Source organism: Ornithodoros turicata, chromosome 1 (genome assembly GCF_037126465.1).
Source record: "Ornithodoros turicata isolate Travis chromosome 1, ASM3712646v1, whole genome shotgun sequence".
Taxonomy (NCBI): domain Eukaryota; kingdom Metazoa; phylum Arthropoda; class Arachnida; order Ixodida; family Argasidae; genus Ornithodoros; species Ornithodoros turicata.
In genome coordinates this window covers 3,686,889-3,706,286 of record NC_088201.1, presented here as the reverse complement: position 1 = coordinate 3,706,286, position 19,398 = coordinate 3,686,889, and the positions used below count along the sequence as shown (strand labels likewise).

General features: G+C 43.0%; 1 protein-coding gene across 1 annotated transcript; it reads left to right on the top strand.

Annotated features, from left to right (window-relative positions):
• Positions 1-19,126, top strand: LOC135377318 (astakine-like). The gene is made up of 3 exons (XM_064609669.1): positions 1-110; positions 13,487-13,565; positions 18,771-19,126. The coding sequence occupies exons 1-3, from the start codon at positions 63-65 to the stop codon at positions 19,010-19,012; spliced, it is 369 nt and encodes a 122-aa protein (XP_064465739.1). The 5' UTR covers positions 1-62; the 3' UTR covers positions 19,013-19,126.
• Positions 19,127-19,398: the final 272 nt, after the last annotated feature.

Below are 19,398 nucleotides of genomic sequence, written 5' to 3'. Positions count from 1 at the left end.
TCCCGTATCACGCATTCGACGAGCCGTCGCTGACTAGTGTGCACCCTCTTCTTGCAGGCGGAATGGTTGCGGTTCAAGCCCTCTTGAGGACGGCGTCCTTCTGCATACTGGTGAGTACCAGCACTCGATGCACGGGGTTTGTGGGGTACAGCGGAAAGAGGAAGATCCGACGATCTGGAGAATAGGGTGTCGAACCGAAAAAAAACAAAAAAACAATGACGGGTTTTGGTTCAGGTTCGGAGATTTTGGTTCAGTTTCGGAGCGCAGAAATAACGGTTCGGTTTATTCAGGTTCACAAACGGTTCGGCGCACTGCAGAAAAAGTTGCGCAAACGTTCTGTGGTAATACGCTATAGAGTGTACGGGAACAGTAAGTGAAGAGCATTTTGATTGATTGATTGATTGATTTTAAAAGAAAAAAATGGAGATGGTAGTCTCGAGCCACTCGGGACTGGCTACTCCAGGACGCGTTATTAATAAAAGAAAGGGAAACTACACTAACCTCGACGCTTTGAAACGCTTTGAAAGACTAAATGAGAACATCATCACCGAGCTTGTCACCAAAAGCGAAGTCTCAAGCATTTTGACACCGAAACATCGACGTATTTAAGGCACGCGCGATGAGTTGATGGCAACCCAAGACGGACGAAATAAGAACATGTTAGTGAAGTAGTATTTTATTCGTATAGTACCCACTTTTTGTAGTGGAAAGATCCCCCACAGGCCTGCAGTAGGCGAATCAAGATTGCAAAGAAACGAAAATAAGTTTTATACTTCAAAGTTAGAAAGGCGACTCACAGCTGGGGCCTGACCAAAACACACACACATGCACGTGAGCAAAAGGATTGCGAGCATCGTGTACACACATTTGCGTGTGGATGGAATTTTGAATAACATTTGCAGAATATTCCACAGAGTGTTCCACATGCAATGGGGTAGGGTACACTCTTAAAAATGAACTTCACCGCATAGCACGCTCCTAGCCAACCATCATCTCGAATGATAATGTTATCTGCCCTGATTTGTTGATAATGGGGGGCGTACGCCTTTTTTGTGACAATTATGAACAGCGTAAGTGTCACAGAAAAAGCTTACGCCTCCCCGTTTCAAACAAATCGGGGCAGATAACGATATCATTTGAGATAAGATGGTTGGCTAGCAGTGTGCTGTGCGGTGAAGTTCATTTTTAAGCGTGTACCGCACCACCGCGGTGAAACACCCCATATCATCGTGATCATTTATTGTTGTGTGTTGTTGTTGTTGTGTTTATTTATTATTGTTGAGGCGGTTTTAGCCCTACACTCTTAAAAATGAACTTCACCGCATAGCACGCTCCTTGCCAACCATCATCTCGAATGATATCGTTCTCGCCTCTGATTTGTTGAAAACGGGGGGCGTACGCCTTTTCTGTGACAATTATGAGCAGCATAAGTGTCACAAAAAAGGCGTACGCTTCCCGTTTTCAACAAATCAGGGCATGTAACGATATCATTCGAGATTATGGTTGGCTAGGAGCGTGCTATGCGGTGAAGTTCATTTTTAAGAGTGTACGATTAAGGTATCCTTCACAGCTTCCAACATAATCATTGTTCAAGCGCCGTACGAAAAAAAAAAAAAAAAAAACACACACAGAGAGAACGTTGAACTGTTTGCCGAACCGGTTCAGAACAGTACTTTTGATAAGTTCCGATAGGTTCAGTTCCAAGATGGCAGAAAAATACTGGTTCGGTTCGACGCCCTGCCGGAAGACCAACGCAAAAGCCTCAGATCGAGAGCTATCGCGAACAATCCGCGGCTTTTGCTTCGATCATAACAGCAAAAAAGGGAGCCTGATGAGGTCTTTGGATAACACGATGAGCCCAAGATGAGCAAGGGTTTTGAGCTCTTTCCTCCCGCTGTCATACAAAGCGACTCCCTGGGTAGAATGCACCGGGACACGAGCGTATATATATAATAGGAGGCATTAACTATTCCATTAGCTTCCATTTGCCCTGCTATGGGAAGTACACTCTTAAAAATGAGTTTCACCGCATAGCACGCTCCTAGCCAACAATCATCTCGAATGATATCGTTATCTGCCCTGATTTGTTGAAAACGGGAGGCGTACGCCTTTTTTGTGACACTTATGCTGTTCATAATTGTCACAAAAAAGGCGTACGCCTCCCGTTTTCAATAAATCAGGGCAGATAACGATATCATTCGAGATAATGGTTGGCTAGGAGCGTGCTATGCGGTGAAACTCATTTTTAAGAGTGTAGAGTGATTTCAAGCAGAGTCAGGTATGGGGTGATTCGGTTCACCTCTGATTTTTTTTTTCCTTTCCAATATATATTGAAGCCTAGTGCTTAGGAAATATATTGGCGGATGAAATAGCTGAAAATATCTTATAGTTTTTTTGTTTTTTTTTTCTATTTACCATTTCTAGCACCATTAAGGCCATGCAGTTAATTGTCTATGTGCTGCTGTACTGTTTCCTCTAGCTTTGAGGTCCTAGGTTTTGCAGGTGACCAGATAAAAAAAAATCGAAGAATTGCAACATTTGCAAAAAAAAAAAAAAAATTGCACTTTTTCGGTGCGTAACTGCTTTTCTGCAAATACCCAGGAGGTTAACATGTGTAACATCGTTCGGTTCGTCTTTAACCGCTCTTTCCACTCATTGATTGATTGATTGATTTAAAAAAAGATAAAAAGATAAAGATATAAAAGATATTGCTGTAAACTCTTGGACGTACTTCCTGACGCGCGTTTAGTGAGGGGTGGTGAGGCAAAAACGCGCAACTTCGGTAGCGTATTTTCCATATTCGCCCACTCGTGACGTGCTTCATATTCCTCACACATGTTGTTCGTGACAAGCTCGCATATAGCGTAGTGAACAAAAATTGCGCTTCAGAAATGGCCGACGTTCCGTTACGGACACTCAAAAGTAACCCCATCACAGCAACACGTATGGTATGCGGTGCCGAAGCCGCTGGAGCGTTTTACGGTGCCGTAATTTGATGAAGGTCACACACAAAGGCGTGAACGAAGAAGCTGCGCATTTCCTGCAGAGCGGCTGAGATCATGCGTCATAAATATAGGGCCCGGATTTTTAGGCATTTGCCTAGAAATGCCTAGAAACGCCGAAATACGACATTTTCGGGGTTGCCCGCCTTTTTATCGACTCTATATCGAATTGTATCCTTCTTTTTCTTAAACATTTTTTAGACGCCGTAAGAGCCTCTTTTTTTTTTTTTAGAGGTTTAAGTGCGAGAGCGGTTTTCAGGTTCTTGGTTAGCGCTGCATTTTGCTTTTCGCTACTGCGTGTTTGCGCCTTTTGTTCCTTTTTTTTCTTTTTTTTTGTGTGTGTGTACATTTGATCCAAAGATTCGGTCTCTCTGGGCCTTTCAAGATCATCGAGGGCGGAAAACTAAAAGTATTATTCAATATAGTGTGGTTCCAAGCTGCCTCAGCATTCGTGTATCAGACGTCAAGGCTTGTATGGTAGCCTTTAAGCGAGCAAGTTTGCCTTGATGGAGCACTCTGAAACATCGCCATCACCAAGAAGCTCACCAGATTAACGTGCCTATCTTTGCATTTTATTGCCCATTTTGGTATTTTGGGGCCCTAAATGCCTGCCTATTTCCGTCGTGTTTAGCGCCTAAATTTCCGGGCCCTAGTCATAAAGCAGTGAAACATAATCGCTCTCCGAATAGTTATTGGGGAGGGCGATCGACAGAAGTGGAGAAAGCGCCTCTTTCCGTCGATCCCGTTGTCTTCGTGAACTTCGTCCATAGGCAGGACACATTCTATTCCTGCAGCGTGTGAGAAAATAAAAACACCAGTGCTCCTTCGTAAAACGGCGTACAATGAACAGAGCTCATAGCGCGCAGAACTATGAAGCATAGATCGAGAAGTTACCCGTGAAAAAGAACTCGTTACGAGTTAAATTACCACGTAAAAAATGTAACTAAGTTAATAACGAAGTTCTTCAGCCTGAAATGTAACTTGCAGTTACGCAGTTACTTAAAAAAAAAGAACGAGTTACTTCCAAGTTACTTCGGACACAAAATAGCACTACACAGGTCCAGCGCGCGTGAGCAGTTGAGTTAGACCTTGAGTTGCCTGCGAAGGAGCGGCACACGCTTAGATCGTTTTCATTTATGTCCAACAATTCGAACGCTTTGCATCTTACTCCCTGTGGGCTCACAATAGTTCAGCTTCATTTCAATGGCAGCGGTTCTTACTTCCTGATTAGAATAATGTCATTGATTGAATATCACGTTTTATGGCATATAATGCCACGAAAGAACCGGAGAGAAAGCTAGAAAATATGTGGACGTGAGTGAAAAGCGAATTAAAAGTAACTTGGAACTTAGCTTAAGTTACTTTGGCAAAGTTACCTGAAAAAGGAACGAGTTCCTCTGAAAGTTACCACGGCGCAAAAGTACCGAGTTAAGTTACAAGTTACAAAAAAAAAAAGAACTTAGTTACAGTAACGAGTCACCTCGAACTCTGCTATACGAAGCAAAAGCTACCTAGTAGGAAACTGGGTGTTTGCTGCACGGGAAGAGTGGATGCGATGGCGCGGTTAAGCACAATGACACACTGTATACAACTTGAGATGTACGGCAAATAAGAAAATTTAGAAATTCCAAGCTGAGAGACTGACCAAGGTTATAGGTCTGGAGAGCCTTTTACGTATATTTCACACGTGGGAGAATGAGTCGGCTCACGGAGAATATATGCACCCGTCGAGAATGACCAAGGTTAGGTCAGGAGAGCCTTTTACGTACACTCTTAAAAATGAACTTCACCGCATAGCACGCTCCTAGCCAACCATAATCTCGAATGATATCGTTATCTACCCTGGGGGCTTAATCGCTTCATCGTCGTTACGGTCGTTACAAGCTAACGAGTGGCGGGAAATTAAAAAATGTGGACACGTGACACATTGCGCGTGACGTATACCACGGCCTTCACGTATCGCGCGAAGAGCGCTGTGCACGTGTTTTATCACGTGCCCGCCTTTTTAAATTTACCGCCGGCCTTTTTGAATTTCCCGCCACTCGTTAGCTTGTAACGACTGTAACGACGATGAAGCGATTAAGCCCCCTGATTTGTTGAAAACTGGAGGCGTACGCCTTTTTTGTGACACTTATGCTGTTCATAATTGTCACAAAAAAGGCGTACGCCCACCGTTTTCAACAAATCAGGGCAGATAACGATATCATTCGAGATTATGGTTGGGTAGGAGCGTGCTATGCGGTGAAGTTCATTTCTAAGAGTGTATATTTCACACTTTGGTGCGGTGAGCTTTTTGTCCCCCCCCCCCCGGGGGGGGGGGAGTTTATGTCCGCGGTGAGTTTTTGTCCTGGAACCCCTGGAATACAGTCCTCACATGTGTGGGAGGAAAACAGGATGAACAGGTAATTTGGCGTTCGTGAAGTGTACACGGCAAAAACTTCGAAGTGTGCATTGAGGAAAATAAGCCTTCGACCTTTAGACTTTCTGTCTCCTTTTCTGTTTGTCATCAATAGACGAGTTTAGAAGATCCCAGTGCTCTTTGCGCACGCATTGCATCCTGGGAGCTTGCTGAGCGGGGGAACGAAGAATAATCCTTCACATTTCGCTCTCGCTGACCTTGACACGTCGTGGACAGTGGACCGGTACGGGAGAAATCGGAACAGTTTGGAGGTCACCCATTTCTTTCGTATTAGTAAACTCCCACAGTTCAAAGCGCGACGCTAAGCATTCTGGGATTTTCTGAACTCGTCTATTAAGGACCGTACGTGCTTTCGATTTGTTATTGCGTGTATGGCCAACATTCATGCCGGCTACGGAGTGTAACTCCTGCCTTTTTAGATTGATATTTGAACTTTGTTTTGTAATAAACCTTATAAACCAGAACTTGACTATATCGAATGCGACATGAAGCCACGTGATCTGTGTTATCCTTGCGCCAGATAAATATAAAATCAATCAATCAATCAATCAACATGAAGCCACGAAGGGATGAAACTCGGCTGTCCGCCCTCGCCGCGCCCGTCACGGACCAGCCACGGCTGGTGTGTGCGGAAAGCCCGAAAATGAACTTCAGACATTTCTGAAGCGCAATTTTTGTTCACTACGCTATGTGAGCTTGTCATAAACAACATGTGTAAGGAATATGAAGCACGTCACGAGTGGGCGAATATGGAAAATGCGCCCACCGAAGTTGAGCGTTTTTGCCACACCACCCCTCACTAAATGCGCGTTAGGAAATATGTCCAAGGTTTCCCAACAATGTCTTTTATATGAGTGGAAAGAGCGTTTAAAGACAGACAGTAGAGACCATGTTACCCTTCTGGTATTCGCAGAAACGCGGTTACGCGCGGAAAAAGTTCGATTTTTTTATTTATTTTATATTTATTTATTTATTTTACGTTTATTTTATTTATATATATATATATATTTTTTTTGCAAATGATGCGACTTTGTGATTTTTGTTCTGGACACCTGAAGAACCTAGAACCTTAAAGCTAGAGCAACCGCTACTGCAGCACATCGGAAATAAGTGTCGAAAAAAATAAAAATAAATAACTCCGTGGCCTGAATGGTTACGAAGATACCGGGCCTGAAAATTCCGAGGAAGCGCAGTGCTCGAAATGGTCAGTCTCGAAGATTATTAAAAGAAAAACAAAAAAACAATAAGATATTTTCAGCTATTTCCTCCACCAATGTACTTCCTGAGAACTAGACTTCAATATATATTGGAACGAAAAGAAAAAAAAATCTGAGAGGGCGACCGGACCACCCTGCCTCACTCTGCTTGAAATCACCAAGTAGTTAATGAGTGGTATCATCCCTTCTTTTAAAAGTCAATCAATCAATCAAGGTATCATGAAGAAAATTTCTCTGAACCGTATTGCATTATCACTGGTGGGGCTATTTCAATATTTTTGCCCCCCCCAAAAACAAACAAACAAACAAACAAAAATTTAAACGGAAAGAGAATCATTTGGAGCTGCGTTACGAACATCCGAAAATGGCCTCTGGTACGTTGTTGGAAGCCGAAAATGCAAAACCTTTAGCATTCTTCTGGCGAGTACTGAGTGGACATGGTTCTTTTTAGGACGCAGCCGGTGATGAAGGTGATTCTGGTGATTGCTTCTGGTGGTGATTATACGACGCAAAAAAAAAAAATCATCGTATAATCGGTAATAAGAGCTGCACCTAAATATATCTCTTCGTTCCAAATGCACCCAACGAGAGTATAGTAGTAATCGCTTAATTACTAATTAAAATGAACAGTTCTTCGAGGACGACTTTGTATATACTCTATATTGAGCGCTGAAGGTCATAGTTGCTAGGCGGTGCTGACACACAATTCGTAGAAAACTTTCGATAGTAGAAAGGAAAGAGGAAATAGCATATCTTTCGCCGTCAAGTGCCAACCGCGCACTTGGAGGAAGGCTGCTTATCTTTAGTATATACCGGATATCAACTTTATTTTATGCGAATGACGGAACAGGACGCGACGGAGACTTGGTCGAGTTGAGTCTCCATCGCGTCCTCTTCCGTCATCCGTTTCGTTCGCTCGCTTTATATTTATTTGTTCTACAAAGAATATCGGAGTAAAATACAAGCGGTTGGGAGCGTCTACACACAATCTTTTCACACCTTTAAAGGTGTAATAGCGTGCATGGCGCACGCCTTTTTAGGTGTAATTTTCGTAACACCATAATGGAGCACGGTTTCGCACAAATTTTCTTTACTCGAGTGTTGTCTGTCCTCCAAAAATTCAGTCTTGCAACATCTCAACATTGTTCAACAGTATTGTAGACACTTGCGCGTGCTCTATTATCGATAGCGATGCATATATGCATTAGCTCGTACCTACGATATCCAAGACATAATGAAAGCAAGATTTGCACTGACACTTGATCTTTAGTAATGCTTTCCAAATTTTTTAAAATATCACCCTGGAGATGCAATGTTACGCAACCAGGTTGAATGTTCATAGCGCACACCTTTAAAGGTGTGAAAAAGTTTACAGTGTAGTTTTAAAGACAAGCTTTCGTGCAGAACCTGCACTCTATCTAGCGAAAAAAAAAAAGAATAACACGCAGTGAATAAGGTCTGACTTTTTCGGGTTAAATGTCTTTGCCGAATTCGGGAGGGAAAAGTCAGGCGCTGTTTTGAAATCTGAAATTCGGGTGAAATAGGGTGCCCTTGATAGAATTGGGTGTTACCGGGTTACGTTTTTCTTTCTGTCCGCAAGCGGCCCGTAGTTAAGACGCGCACATATTGATGAAACACTCATTCCTCGCGATTTATAGTCACAAACACCGCACCCTGTAACTTCGCATAGTTTATTGTTGCACTTAAAGAATATTTTCGGGATACGTGCGGCACAAAGTGCTACTAAATCGTGTACGTGATACATGATACAACGTAACACGTGATTGCAGTCAGATTCCAGTGCATAACCCGAGGAGAAAAGACCCATACAGGGGTCGAGTGGGGGAGGGCGATTCCATTTTTCTTCTTCTTCTTTTTCTTCTTCTTCTTCTCCAACTTGACAACGAGAACTGGAAAGAGGTGATAATAGAGTATATCCTTCACCACGTAACGCCACACGACATTTGTGAATAAGATTGAAAGTATAACTGTTCTGAGACAGTACCTGCCATTTGTGCTCGTATTACCAACTACTCAGTCCAACTACTCAGGACGTCCGAAAAAAATTGGACGTAGTGGGCATTGGACGAACTGAACCAAAGGGGGGGGGGGGGGAACTTGCCCAACCCGTCCAAATACCCGTACCATCCAACCGCTTGTTTCGTCCGAAAAGGGAGCGGAGCCTCCGAATGCGAGTAAACAATTGCTTCTTTTACGATTGAAGGTAGGCTTTAAGAGGGGATACCAGCTCCAAAGGCCCCATGTATTTTCTATGGAACACGTTTCGTCCTTAATCTCGGCTAATATTCGACGGATTTTCACCCGGTTTGTTTTGTACGATAGCTTGTCCAATGGTGCATTTGAGCTTCAGAACCGATTTTTTATTTTCGCTCTTGACATTTTTCTAGGCGTTGCGAAAGCACGGGAAAAATTGAATGCAACTTTGAAGCGCTCTTGTTAAAAAGTAAGAAGAAAAACGAAAAATCCGTATTGAAACTCGAAAAAAAACTCGAAACTTCACACCGAAAGATGCCATACCATACATCAAGTAAAACGAAAAACAAATGCTCAGCCTGCTCTGTTTATCTATTCTTCTTTCTTTTTTTTTTTTTTCATTCCAACAACTGACTTACTAGTTAAAGATATAAGATTACGTCCAGTACGTCCAATTTTTTTTTTTTTTTAGGAATGAAATATTTGGACGTTGTGAGTACTTTAGAATGTTCATCAGTCGGCATTCTTCGTGTTTTTGCGACGCATGCTGATATGCAAGTGTTGGGAGTTAGCTGAATATACTGGGTGTTTCACGAAGGTCTCCCGCCCGAACAATTCGTAAACAGGTGGCGCCATTGAAGAACTTTCTTTTCAGTGAGCGTCCCCGCCGAGAACAGAGCAGTGAGCGACTCTCTTGCAGTCATTACGTAAAACTCCGAACCTTTATGTTTCACTTGGTACGCTTTCGGCACCTCTGTTTTACCAAACAAGCTAAAAAAAAAAGTATTCCAGAAAACGAAAACGCGTCGACACGTGTTGGTTTTTTTTTTCAGGCAGTCAATTGGTTTCGGTTTACATATTCCTATATATTACTATATGTTACATATTCTTCGTAATTACAGAGATTACTTTGTAATCTCTTACATATTATGTGCTTTGGAGCGATGAAGATGATTGGAGCAGGTGCTCACCTGCTGGCCACATAAGCCTTCGTCGACGAAGACGATGCGCCCGGTTTTGGTTTCCGTTCATTTGCATAGCAGTGTTTAGAATTTTAAAAAATAGAATGGCTTTCAACGAGGACTCTCTCCTATCCTGCTGTCTCGCTTCTGACCGAAATCCCCTATCTGAAGAGTTAATTAATCAATTTTAGGTAATTAGTCATCTAGTAGCCCCGTACTCACTTAGTGAGCATGCTCGCCTGGCCGTATAACTCAATAGACCTCTCCCTGTTTGTAAACAAATGACGTCGTAGTGTTCGACAGCGCCACCAATTTGGTAGAGCTGAACTACGCTCGGAGCGAGTGGCGCACAAGGTCGCGCCCGAAAGCCACGGTCTTGAGGGGATTACGATGGTCTCTGAAAGGGACGCGACCTTCGGTCCTACCTACTTTTCTTTCAGTAGGAGGAAGCGAACAAATGCCCATTCGTGGAACCCAGCCCTCCTCTTCCGATTTGTTTCGGTTTCAGCCTGTCTACCAACGTCATGATGACGTTTCTCGGGTAGAGAGGTCTATTGCAGTCTTGGGTAGTAACTAAGTTACTTTTAACTCGTAACTGTAACTAGTTACTTTTTGGGGTTAACTATAGTTACAGTAACTAGTCACATTTCCAGAAAAGTAGCTTTTAACTGTAACTAGTTACTATTTCTGTGAATGTAACTGCAAAATGTAACTAGTTACTCGAATAAATGTCGATCGTTGTCGAACACATGTCGTATTTTTTCCTGTCGGAGAGCCACATATTGACTTATACAGCTTCTGGTTAAGTGCAATAATACTTTTATCGCACTTGAGTAAATGCAAATAAATATGTTTTTAACGATTGTATCACCCTCTCATGGTCATTTTTATAAAAAAAAGTAACTGTAATGTAACTAAGTTACTTTCTCTCAGTCACTGTAACTGTGACTAGTTACTTGACCAAGAAAGTGACTATAACTGCAACTCAGTTATTTTTTAGAAGTAACTTACCCAATACTGGTCTATTGCAAAAACGACATCTATGCTGCTCTCGTAACTTTTTAATTTAAAAAAATCTGTAACGAATGAAACAAAAAACACACACACAAATCCTATTTGTATGTGTGACTGCAACGGTGCCCCTTTTGTACCTAACGAAATGCATGAACGCTTTTACCTAATAAAGGAAAGCTTTAGTGTTTTGTGCTTCCTTAATCGTCGTGTGAGCAACTAATCTGCAGACCGTCGCTTACTGATCGTAGTTTTCCCTCATATTTAACGCAAAAGCAAGCTGGCGTACGTACGCAGACATACGCAGACATATAGCGACATATGCCCGGATATAAGTATCGTCCAGACATGTACAAGATACTCAAAACTGTATTTAAGATAAGATAATGAATACTAACGTTATAATGTAATTAAGATAGTGTATAAATACGTGAAAATTAAAGTAATTAAGATACAGTACAAAATACTTCAAAAAGTATTTGAAATACAATTAAGATACTATTTATCCTTGAACGCAAAAAGTCACTGGTCAATGCGGCAAGTCGCCGCTATGTGACATGAATCACCTAAACCCCGCGGACTACGCTAGCCGCCGCTGTGTGATAGGAGTCATCTGAACACAAGTCCCAAAAAGACGACAGAGAGATACCACATAACTCCACTAAGTATATGTGACCCAGAACAAACCAAACTTCTAGCAGGTCCCTGCTCGGCGAGGTCAGAATTCGGCGTCACCGCGTCAGGGCACACATAATAGGACCCTCACTGGCCAAGGATTAGTACACACGCGGCAAGATCTCTAAATGGAGACTGCTAAGAAGGGCCAGTGTCCGGGTCAAGTCCGAGAGACTCAGGAAATTTCCACTGAACAAGCGAGATAATTGAAAGACTAGACACAGAAAGTTTGTGAGGGAGATCCAAAATATGTAATTAGAGTATTGAGTAGAAAATACCATAAAATGTATTTTAAATAGAGTACAAATACACAAAACAAAAAGTATTGAGTAGAGTACCAAAATACCCCAAATTGTATTTAAAATACAGTATTTTAAATACAATACTCCAAATACGTACAAGTCTGGTCTCGTCTGTTCTCTCAAAAGAATGTTCTTCTTGTCTTATGCTATTGATATTTAGAAATGACACTGTTTCAACTATATTACTGTCGACAACCGTCTATAAGAATTGATCGTTACTCTGGAGTACTAGTACTGTTGATATTTGTTAATACTCCGCCGATACTGTTTTGGTAAGTTATCGATCTCCGTTCATCATTTCAGCGATGCCACATTTTGACTCGCAAGGACACAACAGGTCCAACGTCCTGTCGCCCATTTTATGGCCAATACGTTGTTCGTTCGTGGTATTTATATGTATTAAAAAAAGTTTCTTATTGCACGAGGTCAATGGAACGTCAACTTCTCATTTTTAAAAGTAAACCAACGCACAATTCTGCTCACAACCAGTGTTGGAAAAAAAAGAAAAAGAAAGGTGGTCTTTACAAACGCTTCGCACAGTGCCCAGTACCACCAAGGCTATCCCTTACGCACGCTATCGCCTTTGTGTACGAAAGAAGTGACAGGGCGCTGACAAGCTGGTGCATGATGAGAGAGTGTGTACGGTATACTAAAAACCAGACATGTAGAAGATACTACCAAAAAGTATTTAAATTACGTTACTAAATACCGAGTGCAAAATGTATTTAAAATGCAGTAAGGATAATTGGAAATGAAAGTATTTACAGTACAGTAGCAAATACTATAAAAAGTATTGAAGTTACTTATAAGATACTAAAAAAAATAAACAGCCACAGAAGTGTCAAAATATGCCTGCAAATTAGACATATGCTTTATTTGAACGCAAGTAGTAGGGTAGGTGCATTTCAAAGTGCTCATCCGACAACCGTCCTCCCTTCATTTGAAAACCTTTTCTTCTTTCTTTTTTTTTCTTTTTTTTTTTTTTGACCCTCAAGTCAAATGATAACAGCGTAGACTTCCTTTGAAACGGCCTGGAAAGGTCAGCTGTTGTCGGGTGCGGCAAAAAAAAAAAAAAAGGAATGCCAATCTGAATATTCGACAAACAGGGGAGAGTAATTAGAGTACTGAGTAGTAAATACTAAAAAAGTATTTTAATTACAGTACAAGTACTTTTGACGAAGTGTACTCAGTGAGAGACTAAGATACCAACAAAAGTATTTAAGATACAGTATTCAGAGTACGGTACTCAAGGTACCTCCAAGTCTGCTAAAAACCTCTATTGTCTGCCGCGCCTCGAACGCGGCTTCTTGAAACTCAGCTCCGTTCCATACCTTTTGTGAGCAGTTGTTTCGGAGCCGTCGCTTTTCCATCAGTTAACTCTGTCTGAAAAAAAAAAGAAAAATGACGAAAAACTCGGAAAATAGTAAATCCCGAAAGCCGAACATGAGAGAAAATAAACTCCGAAACCCTAGTTATAAATGTATGTCGTTACACGCGTTGCTTATTAAAAAAAAAACGAAGTTCCTCTGTTTACGCGAAAACGATACCAGTTGTTGTGAGTGAGCTTTTTCACGTTTACGCTGGGGGACTGGGGTTGGCGAATAACTCGCCTACGGAATCCTTTGCGAAATCATCGAGTAGGAGGCCGGCGATGATTCACGGTTGACCTTTTTTGCCGTTTTAGGTGTCCATATGTCGCGCCAGGATACCCGGGTCTTGCACGGGACCCGAGGACTGCCAGCCTGATGAGTGCTGTCTTGTAGGTAAGCACCACGCATTTCAATTACTTTCCTATAATGCTTTATTTTTACCTAACAACCAGACCGCGTGTTGCTGTTGCTCGTGGGCACGGAAAGAAGGATTGGACTCAAAATCAACGCCCCGCTTGAGCCAATATTTGAAGGGAGGGAAGTCTAACTGGTCTTGCATACACTCTTAAAAATGAACTTCACCGCATAGCACGCTCCTAGCCTACGATCATCTCGAATGATATCGTTATCTGCCTCGATTTGTTGAAAACAGGAGGCGTACGCCTTTTCTGTGACAATTATGAACAGCATAAGTGTCACAGAAAAGGCGTACGCCCCCCATTTTCAACAAATCAGGGCAGATAACGATATCATTCGAGATGAGGGTTGGCTAGGAGCGTGCTATGCGGTGAAGTTCATTTTTAAGAGTGTATAGTTGAGTGGAGCATGACGTGAACCTTTAAGCCTTTCACTTTTTCCAAACAAATGTTCGTCAAATGGATTTACGAATGCGTGACCTACTTTGTAGGACTCACTCGTCGGTAAATCCAACCGGAGTCTTGTGCACCGCTAAAATGTCTACTGATGCGGAACACGCAAAATGAATCATTTTATTCGCGTTCATAGCTCGTGAAAGGAGACAACTATTTGCTGCTGCTAGTCTCAAAACGTCTTATAGAATGCGCACATCCTCGGTGCGTCATTAAACAGGGATCACGTGATTGAAGTGACCTCATCGAACGGCATCTCGGGAATGTTTCTCGTGCTTGTGGAAGACTATGGGGCAGGGTGTGAATAATTTATGAAGGAAAAAGGTCAAGAGGCTAGCGACGCGCATGGCAAGAATGGCTGGCGTGAGCCAATGTTTCGAGCAGAATGTTCTTTTACTGTCAGTAATTTGCGTTCTCAGCAGGAATCTCTTTTTTTTTCTTCTCCGAAACAACTTCGACGGGTTCTTCGTGCCGTACACGCTAAGTATGAGTAAACCGAGCCATTTCTTTAGCAGGCGATAGAAAAGAGACGTTTTATTTGTTTATATAAACAAGGTTTCTCGTTTCCGCTCATATCTTTCCGGGTGTTACGAGGTAGGGCGAAGATGGGGTTAAAAAGAGAACCTATCCCTATGATGATACAAGCCATTTGAAATTTGCGTTACTGTAATTTGGTTTATGCGCGCAAAAAATATAAATCCCCGAACGCGAGAAACACTATACTTATAACTACAAACGGGGTGCTCGGAAAGGATTTCAATTAACCCAACTGGGGTTTTTGCTTGCAATTATTTCTATTCAAATGCTATAGTCGGCCGCGAAAAGTAGTAAATGAACGAGGCGTACACCGGATAATGTTTATTACTATTATTACGACACCCCGTTTAGAGGGCAGGCTGAAGCAGAAGCCTCAGGTCGCCAATATCTCCAACAGAGATTGTCTCATGGAGGGTGTTTCACGTAACTTGAACCACGGTTAATACGAAGCATTATACGAGGGTGACACCAAAGGCTTCAATCTCAAATCAAATGATTTGGTTGGAAGTCGTCTCGCACAAGTCAATGTATTTTTGTATTGTCACTAATTAATTGATTAAGTATGTATTCTAGTGACTTTAGTGCCCGCAGTAAGAGCTCACATCCTTTGATAGTCCACAGAGAGGCCGCACTTGAGCTTTGAGAGTGTACTGCTTGACACCTTGTCGCGTTACTCTCAAACCACTAGTCTCCGTACGCTCCCTAGCCTCGTTCCCAGCGACGACGCAACAGGGGTGTGGACTGCCAAAATATCTCTTCCTATTGGGATGAATACTCGTGGCCGCCCTCTTTAGTGAGTATGACTGACGATAACGTAACATTCCGTACAACTAATCATCCGGTAAACATCAGAGTAGTGTATCAACGTTCGAAAAGATCGAGGAAAAAGAAGATTGCTTGCTTCCGCGCGCGATATGCACAGTTGTTCACGTGGGGAGTGCTGGCCGATGCGATATCTGTTCTACGCTGCTGCTGCTTTGCTGAGTAGGCATCGAAGTGATGATACACATTTGCAGGTGCAGTTGTGTGCAGCAGGTAAATATGTCGACTTGTCTGTGCCACGCATTTTCCTGCGATCGCTATACGTCTGACCCGAGGATTTGTTCATTTACATAAAAGTGGTGGATTACAGTCACTATATAAGCGAAGCTTATATATAGTGACTGTAATGCGAATCATACGGTATGCTTCAGGCAATTTTTGCGAGTGTCTCCCGCAAGAGGCGCTGAATGTCGCAGAAGCGCCGCCTGTGAAGCGCGTCGTCCCCTATCGCGTCGTCGGCGTTGCGCGCGCCATTTCTGCAGTTTTTTTTTTCTTTCCTTACTTTAGGGGCAAAAAAAAAAAGGAAAAAGCAAGAAAAGGTACCACCTAAGAGGTACTTGATTACAAACAATTGAATCCGGGGTTTCTCTACTGCTTTCAATTTTTTTCTCGGCTTTAAAATTGATATTTAAAAATACGTTATCAATATCTCACTTAATTACAAACACAATGCCAAACTTTTGGGCGGGAACAATCGGGAATAACTTGGGTTTGGAATGAAACTATATTACTTGCTTACCCTCGCACCGAACCGCAATTAGATGTGAGGAAAATGGCGCATTTATGGTTGTTGTTGCTAAACTGCTATTGGCTCTAGTTGGACTTGTTTGGAACATATCAGGTTCAGATGGCGCTGGTGAGCATTTTGTTTCTCGCCTCTTTCGACGGCTCTGAAGCTGTCGAAGCTAACTTAACTGAATTTTCATTATGAAATATTGGTCGCTGTCTGCAGCACAGTGCACTCTTAAAAATGAACTTCACCGCATAGCACGCTCCTAGCCAACCAACCATCATCTCGAATGATATCGTTATCTGCCCTGATTTGTTGAAAACGGGAGGCGTATGCCTTTCCTGCGACAATCATGAACAGCATAAGTGTCACAAAAAAGGCGCACGCCTCCCATTTTCAATAAATCGGAGCAGATAACGATATCATTCGAGATGATGGTTGGTTGGCTAGGAGCGTGCTATGCGGTGAAGTTCATTTTTATGAGTCTGGCTGGCTGACGGTGAATGTTTCCAGTCATTTTATTTTATTTTATTTATTTTGAGGGTACCCATCAACGACCGTGGGGTCTAACGGATGGTGCACCAAGACACAGGGAACACAATACAAAGCATAAAACAACAAACGGCAAATAATGAAATGTTAAGGGTTAAACAGTTCTCGCGTTGCTGTTAGGAAGAGAAGATTTAAATGATGAGAATGAGAAAAAAAAATCATTTTAGACAGGAGGAATGTGTTTCTCCCTTGCCATTTTTTCTTTTTACTTATCTCCATCCTGAATAGGAGAGTTCAACGACTTAAAAGACACTCGTACAGTTTTTTTTTTCTGTTTTTTTTTTTTTTTTGCCCCAGAGGGGATTGCTAAGAGCACTTGATCGTGATGCATCGGAGGTCACGAGGTGATGGTTCACTCGGTGGGTTCCTCACTCCCCCTTGAGTTTCGCAACGGCGTTTATATATGGGTGTGTTGTGCAAGCGCAGATTTTGCGCTTCCCTGGCTCGTGTGGAGGAGTTTTGAAGGAATCTCTGGAAACGAGACTTTCTTCGTACGCATTTAACAAAAGGAAAGCTCCGTGGTTGCGCTTTTCGCCACGTCACTGTTGGGCTGCGCCCTCTTGCGTTTATGTTATGAAACACAACAGCGTGTTTTCCATGTGCTTAGCAGTCACAGGCATGTCGGGGTCTACACGCTTCAAAATGAACTTCACCACATAGCACGCTCCTAGCCAACCATAATTCCGAATGATATCGTTCTGTGTCCTGATTTGTTGAAAACGGGGGGAGGCGCCTATCTGGGACAAGCATAATTTGTCTCAGATAGGCGCCTCCCCCCTGTTTTAAACAAATCAGGACACAGAATGATCTCATTCGCAATGATGGTTGGCTAGGAGCGTGCTATGTGGTGAAGTTCCGTTTTAAACAGTGTAGCCAACCATCATCCCGAATGACAACGTTCTCGCCCTAGATTTGTTGAAAACGGGAGGCGGAGCCTATTTTGTGCCATTATGCACGGCACAGAATAGGCTCCGCCTCCCGTTTTCAACAAATCAGGGGCGAGAACGTCGTCATTCGGGATGATGGTTGGCTAGGAGCGTGCTGTGTGGTGAAGTTAATTTCTAAGAGTGTACTTGCATGCCGTCGTCAAGCATGACCCGCAATACCAACTGCTACGTCGCAATAGGGGCAACTTGAAATTGGACGTTTTAAAGGAGCTATGAACTCTACACTCTTAGAAATGAACTTCACCGCATAGCACGGCTCCTAGCCAACCATTATCTCGAATGATATCGTTATCTGCCCGGATTTGTTGAAAACGGGAGGCGTACACCGTTTCTGTGACAATTATGAACAGCATAAGTGTCACAAAAAAGGCGTACGCCTCCCGATTTCAACAAATCAGGTCAGATAACGATATCATTCGAGATTATGGTTGGCTAGGAGCGTGCTATGCGGTGAACATTTTTAAGAGTGTACCAAGCTAGCCCGCCGACTCTGTCGGCTCCAAACGGCGATTTTAACTTGTTGGCTGTGACACCTTTTGAATAGATGAATCTGATAGGCCCGTATCTTCGCCACATATAGCACGCTGCTGGCCTACCATCATTCCCAATGACAACGTCCTCGCTCCTGATTTGTTGGAGGCGGAGCCTATTATGTGGCCATTATGTACTGCATTATGGTTACAAAATAGGCTCCGCCTCCCATTTTCAACAAATCAGGGACGAGAACGTTATCATTCGGGATTATGGTTGGCTGGCAGCGTGCCATGTGGTGAAGTTCATTTTAAAGAGTGTAAAGCAGAACGTTATGTATACCTCCGCGTTGGCGTCTGATTGGGTGCTACTATTCTTCAGATGACGTAGCAACGGATAGAGGTGTCTGGATGGCGGTGCGTCTAGTCGCCCGTATAAAAAAAAAGTGTGTTTTTGTATTAACCCCGCACACGTTATGAATGAGAGCCATTGAACAATAAATTGTAAATAGAATTACGAAGCGTAGAAGAACAATATTACACCCGTAACTAAATACGTGCAGGTAGGAGTTCTTACCTCCTTTAATTCTTGATAAAGGTTCCACATTGGATGTTTTTGTAAATTTGGACGCGCAAATGCAGTAACGATAACACATTTTTTTTCTTTGCAGGTATGCAACGCTACAGCATACCACGATGTGAAAAGGTGGGTCAGATCGGCGCCACTTGCCGCCCTTACAACTTGGCCGAAGACCGGACCTTGTACTATCCGCACGGAACTGTCATAGAGACGCGTTCTACGTACACCCTGCTCTGCCCGTGCGACGCTGGCCTCACGTGTTCAGGCGCACGCTGCGAGCCACGAGGTGACAGCAACTCGGTCGCTGCTGAAAGCCGCTATGATGACCACTAGTGACGAAGACCGGATTCGTCTTCGCACCTCGAGTGATGCGAAACCATCGAATAGTCCACCGTCATTACCACGAGCCACTTGCCGTCGCCTTGTTACGAACTTTTCACAGCGCTATACACCGTCTAAAAACGGAACTTCACCGCATAGCACGCTGTGCTTCAACCGTCGCCAAGAATGACAGGATTATCGCTTCTGATTCGAAGAGAGAGAAGGGGGCGTACGCCTTTTTGTGGCAATTTTCATATATCCAAATTGCCACGAAAAAGGCGTACGCCCACCTCTCTCTTCGAATCAGAAGCGATAACCGTGTCATTCGTGGCAATGGTTGGCGCACAGCGTGCTCTGCGGTGAAGTTCTGGTTTTAGAGTGTATAGTTGCCAGCTGCA

Coding starts and splice junctions, on each gene's coding strand:
- LOC135377318 (XM_064609669.1), top strand. CDS start 63: ATGGTTGCGGTTCAAGCCCTCTTGAGGACGGCGTCCTTCTGCATACTG. Junction 111..13,486: donor CGGCGTCCTTCTGCATACTG/GTGAGTACCAGC, acceptor TTGCCGTTTTAG/GTGTCCATATGTCGCGCCAG. Junction 13,566..18,770: donor TGATGAGTGCTGTCTTGTAG/GTAAGCACCACG, acceptor TTTTCTTTGCAG/GTATGCAACGCTACAGCATA.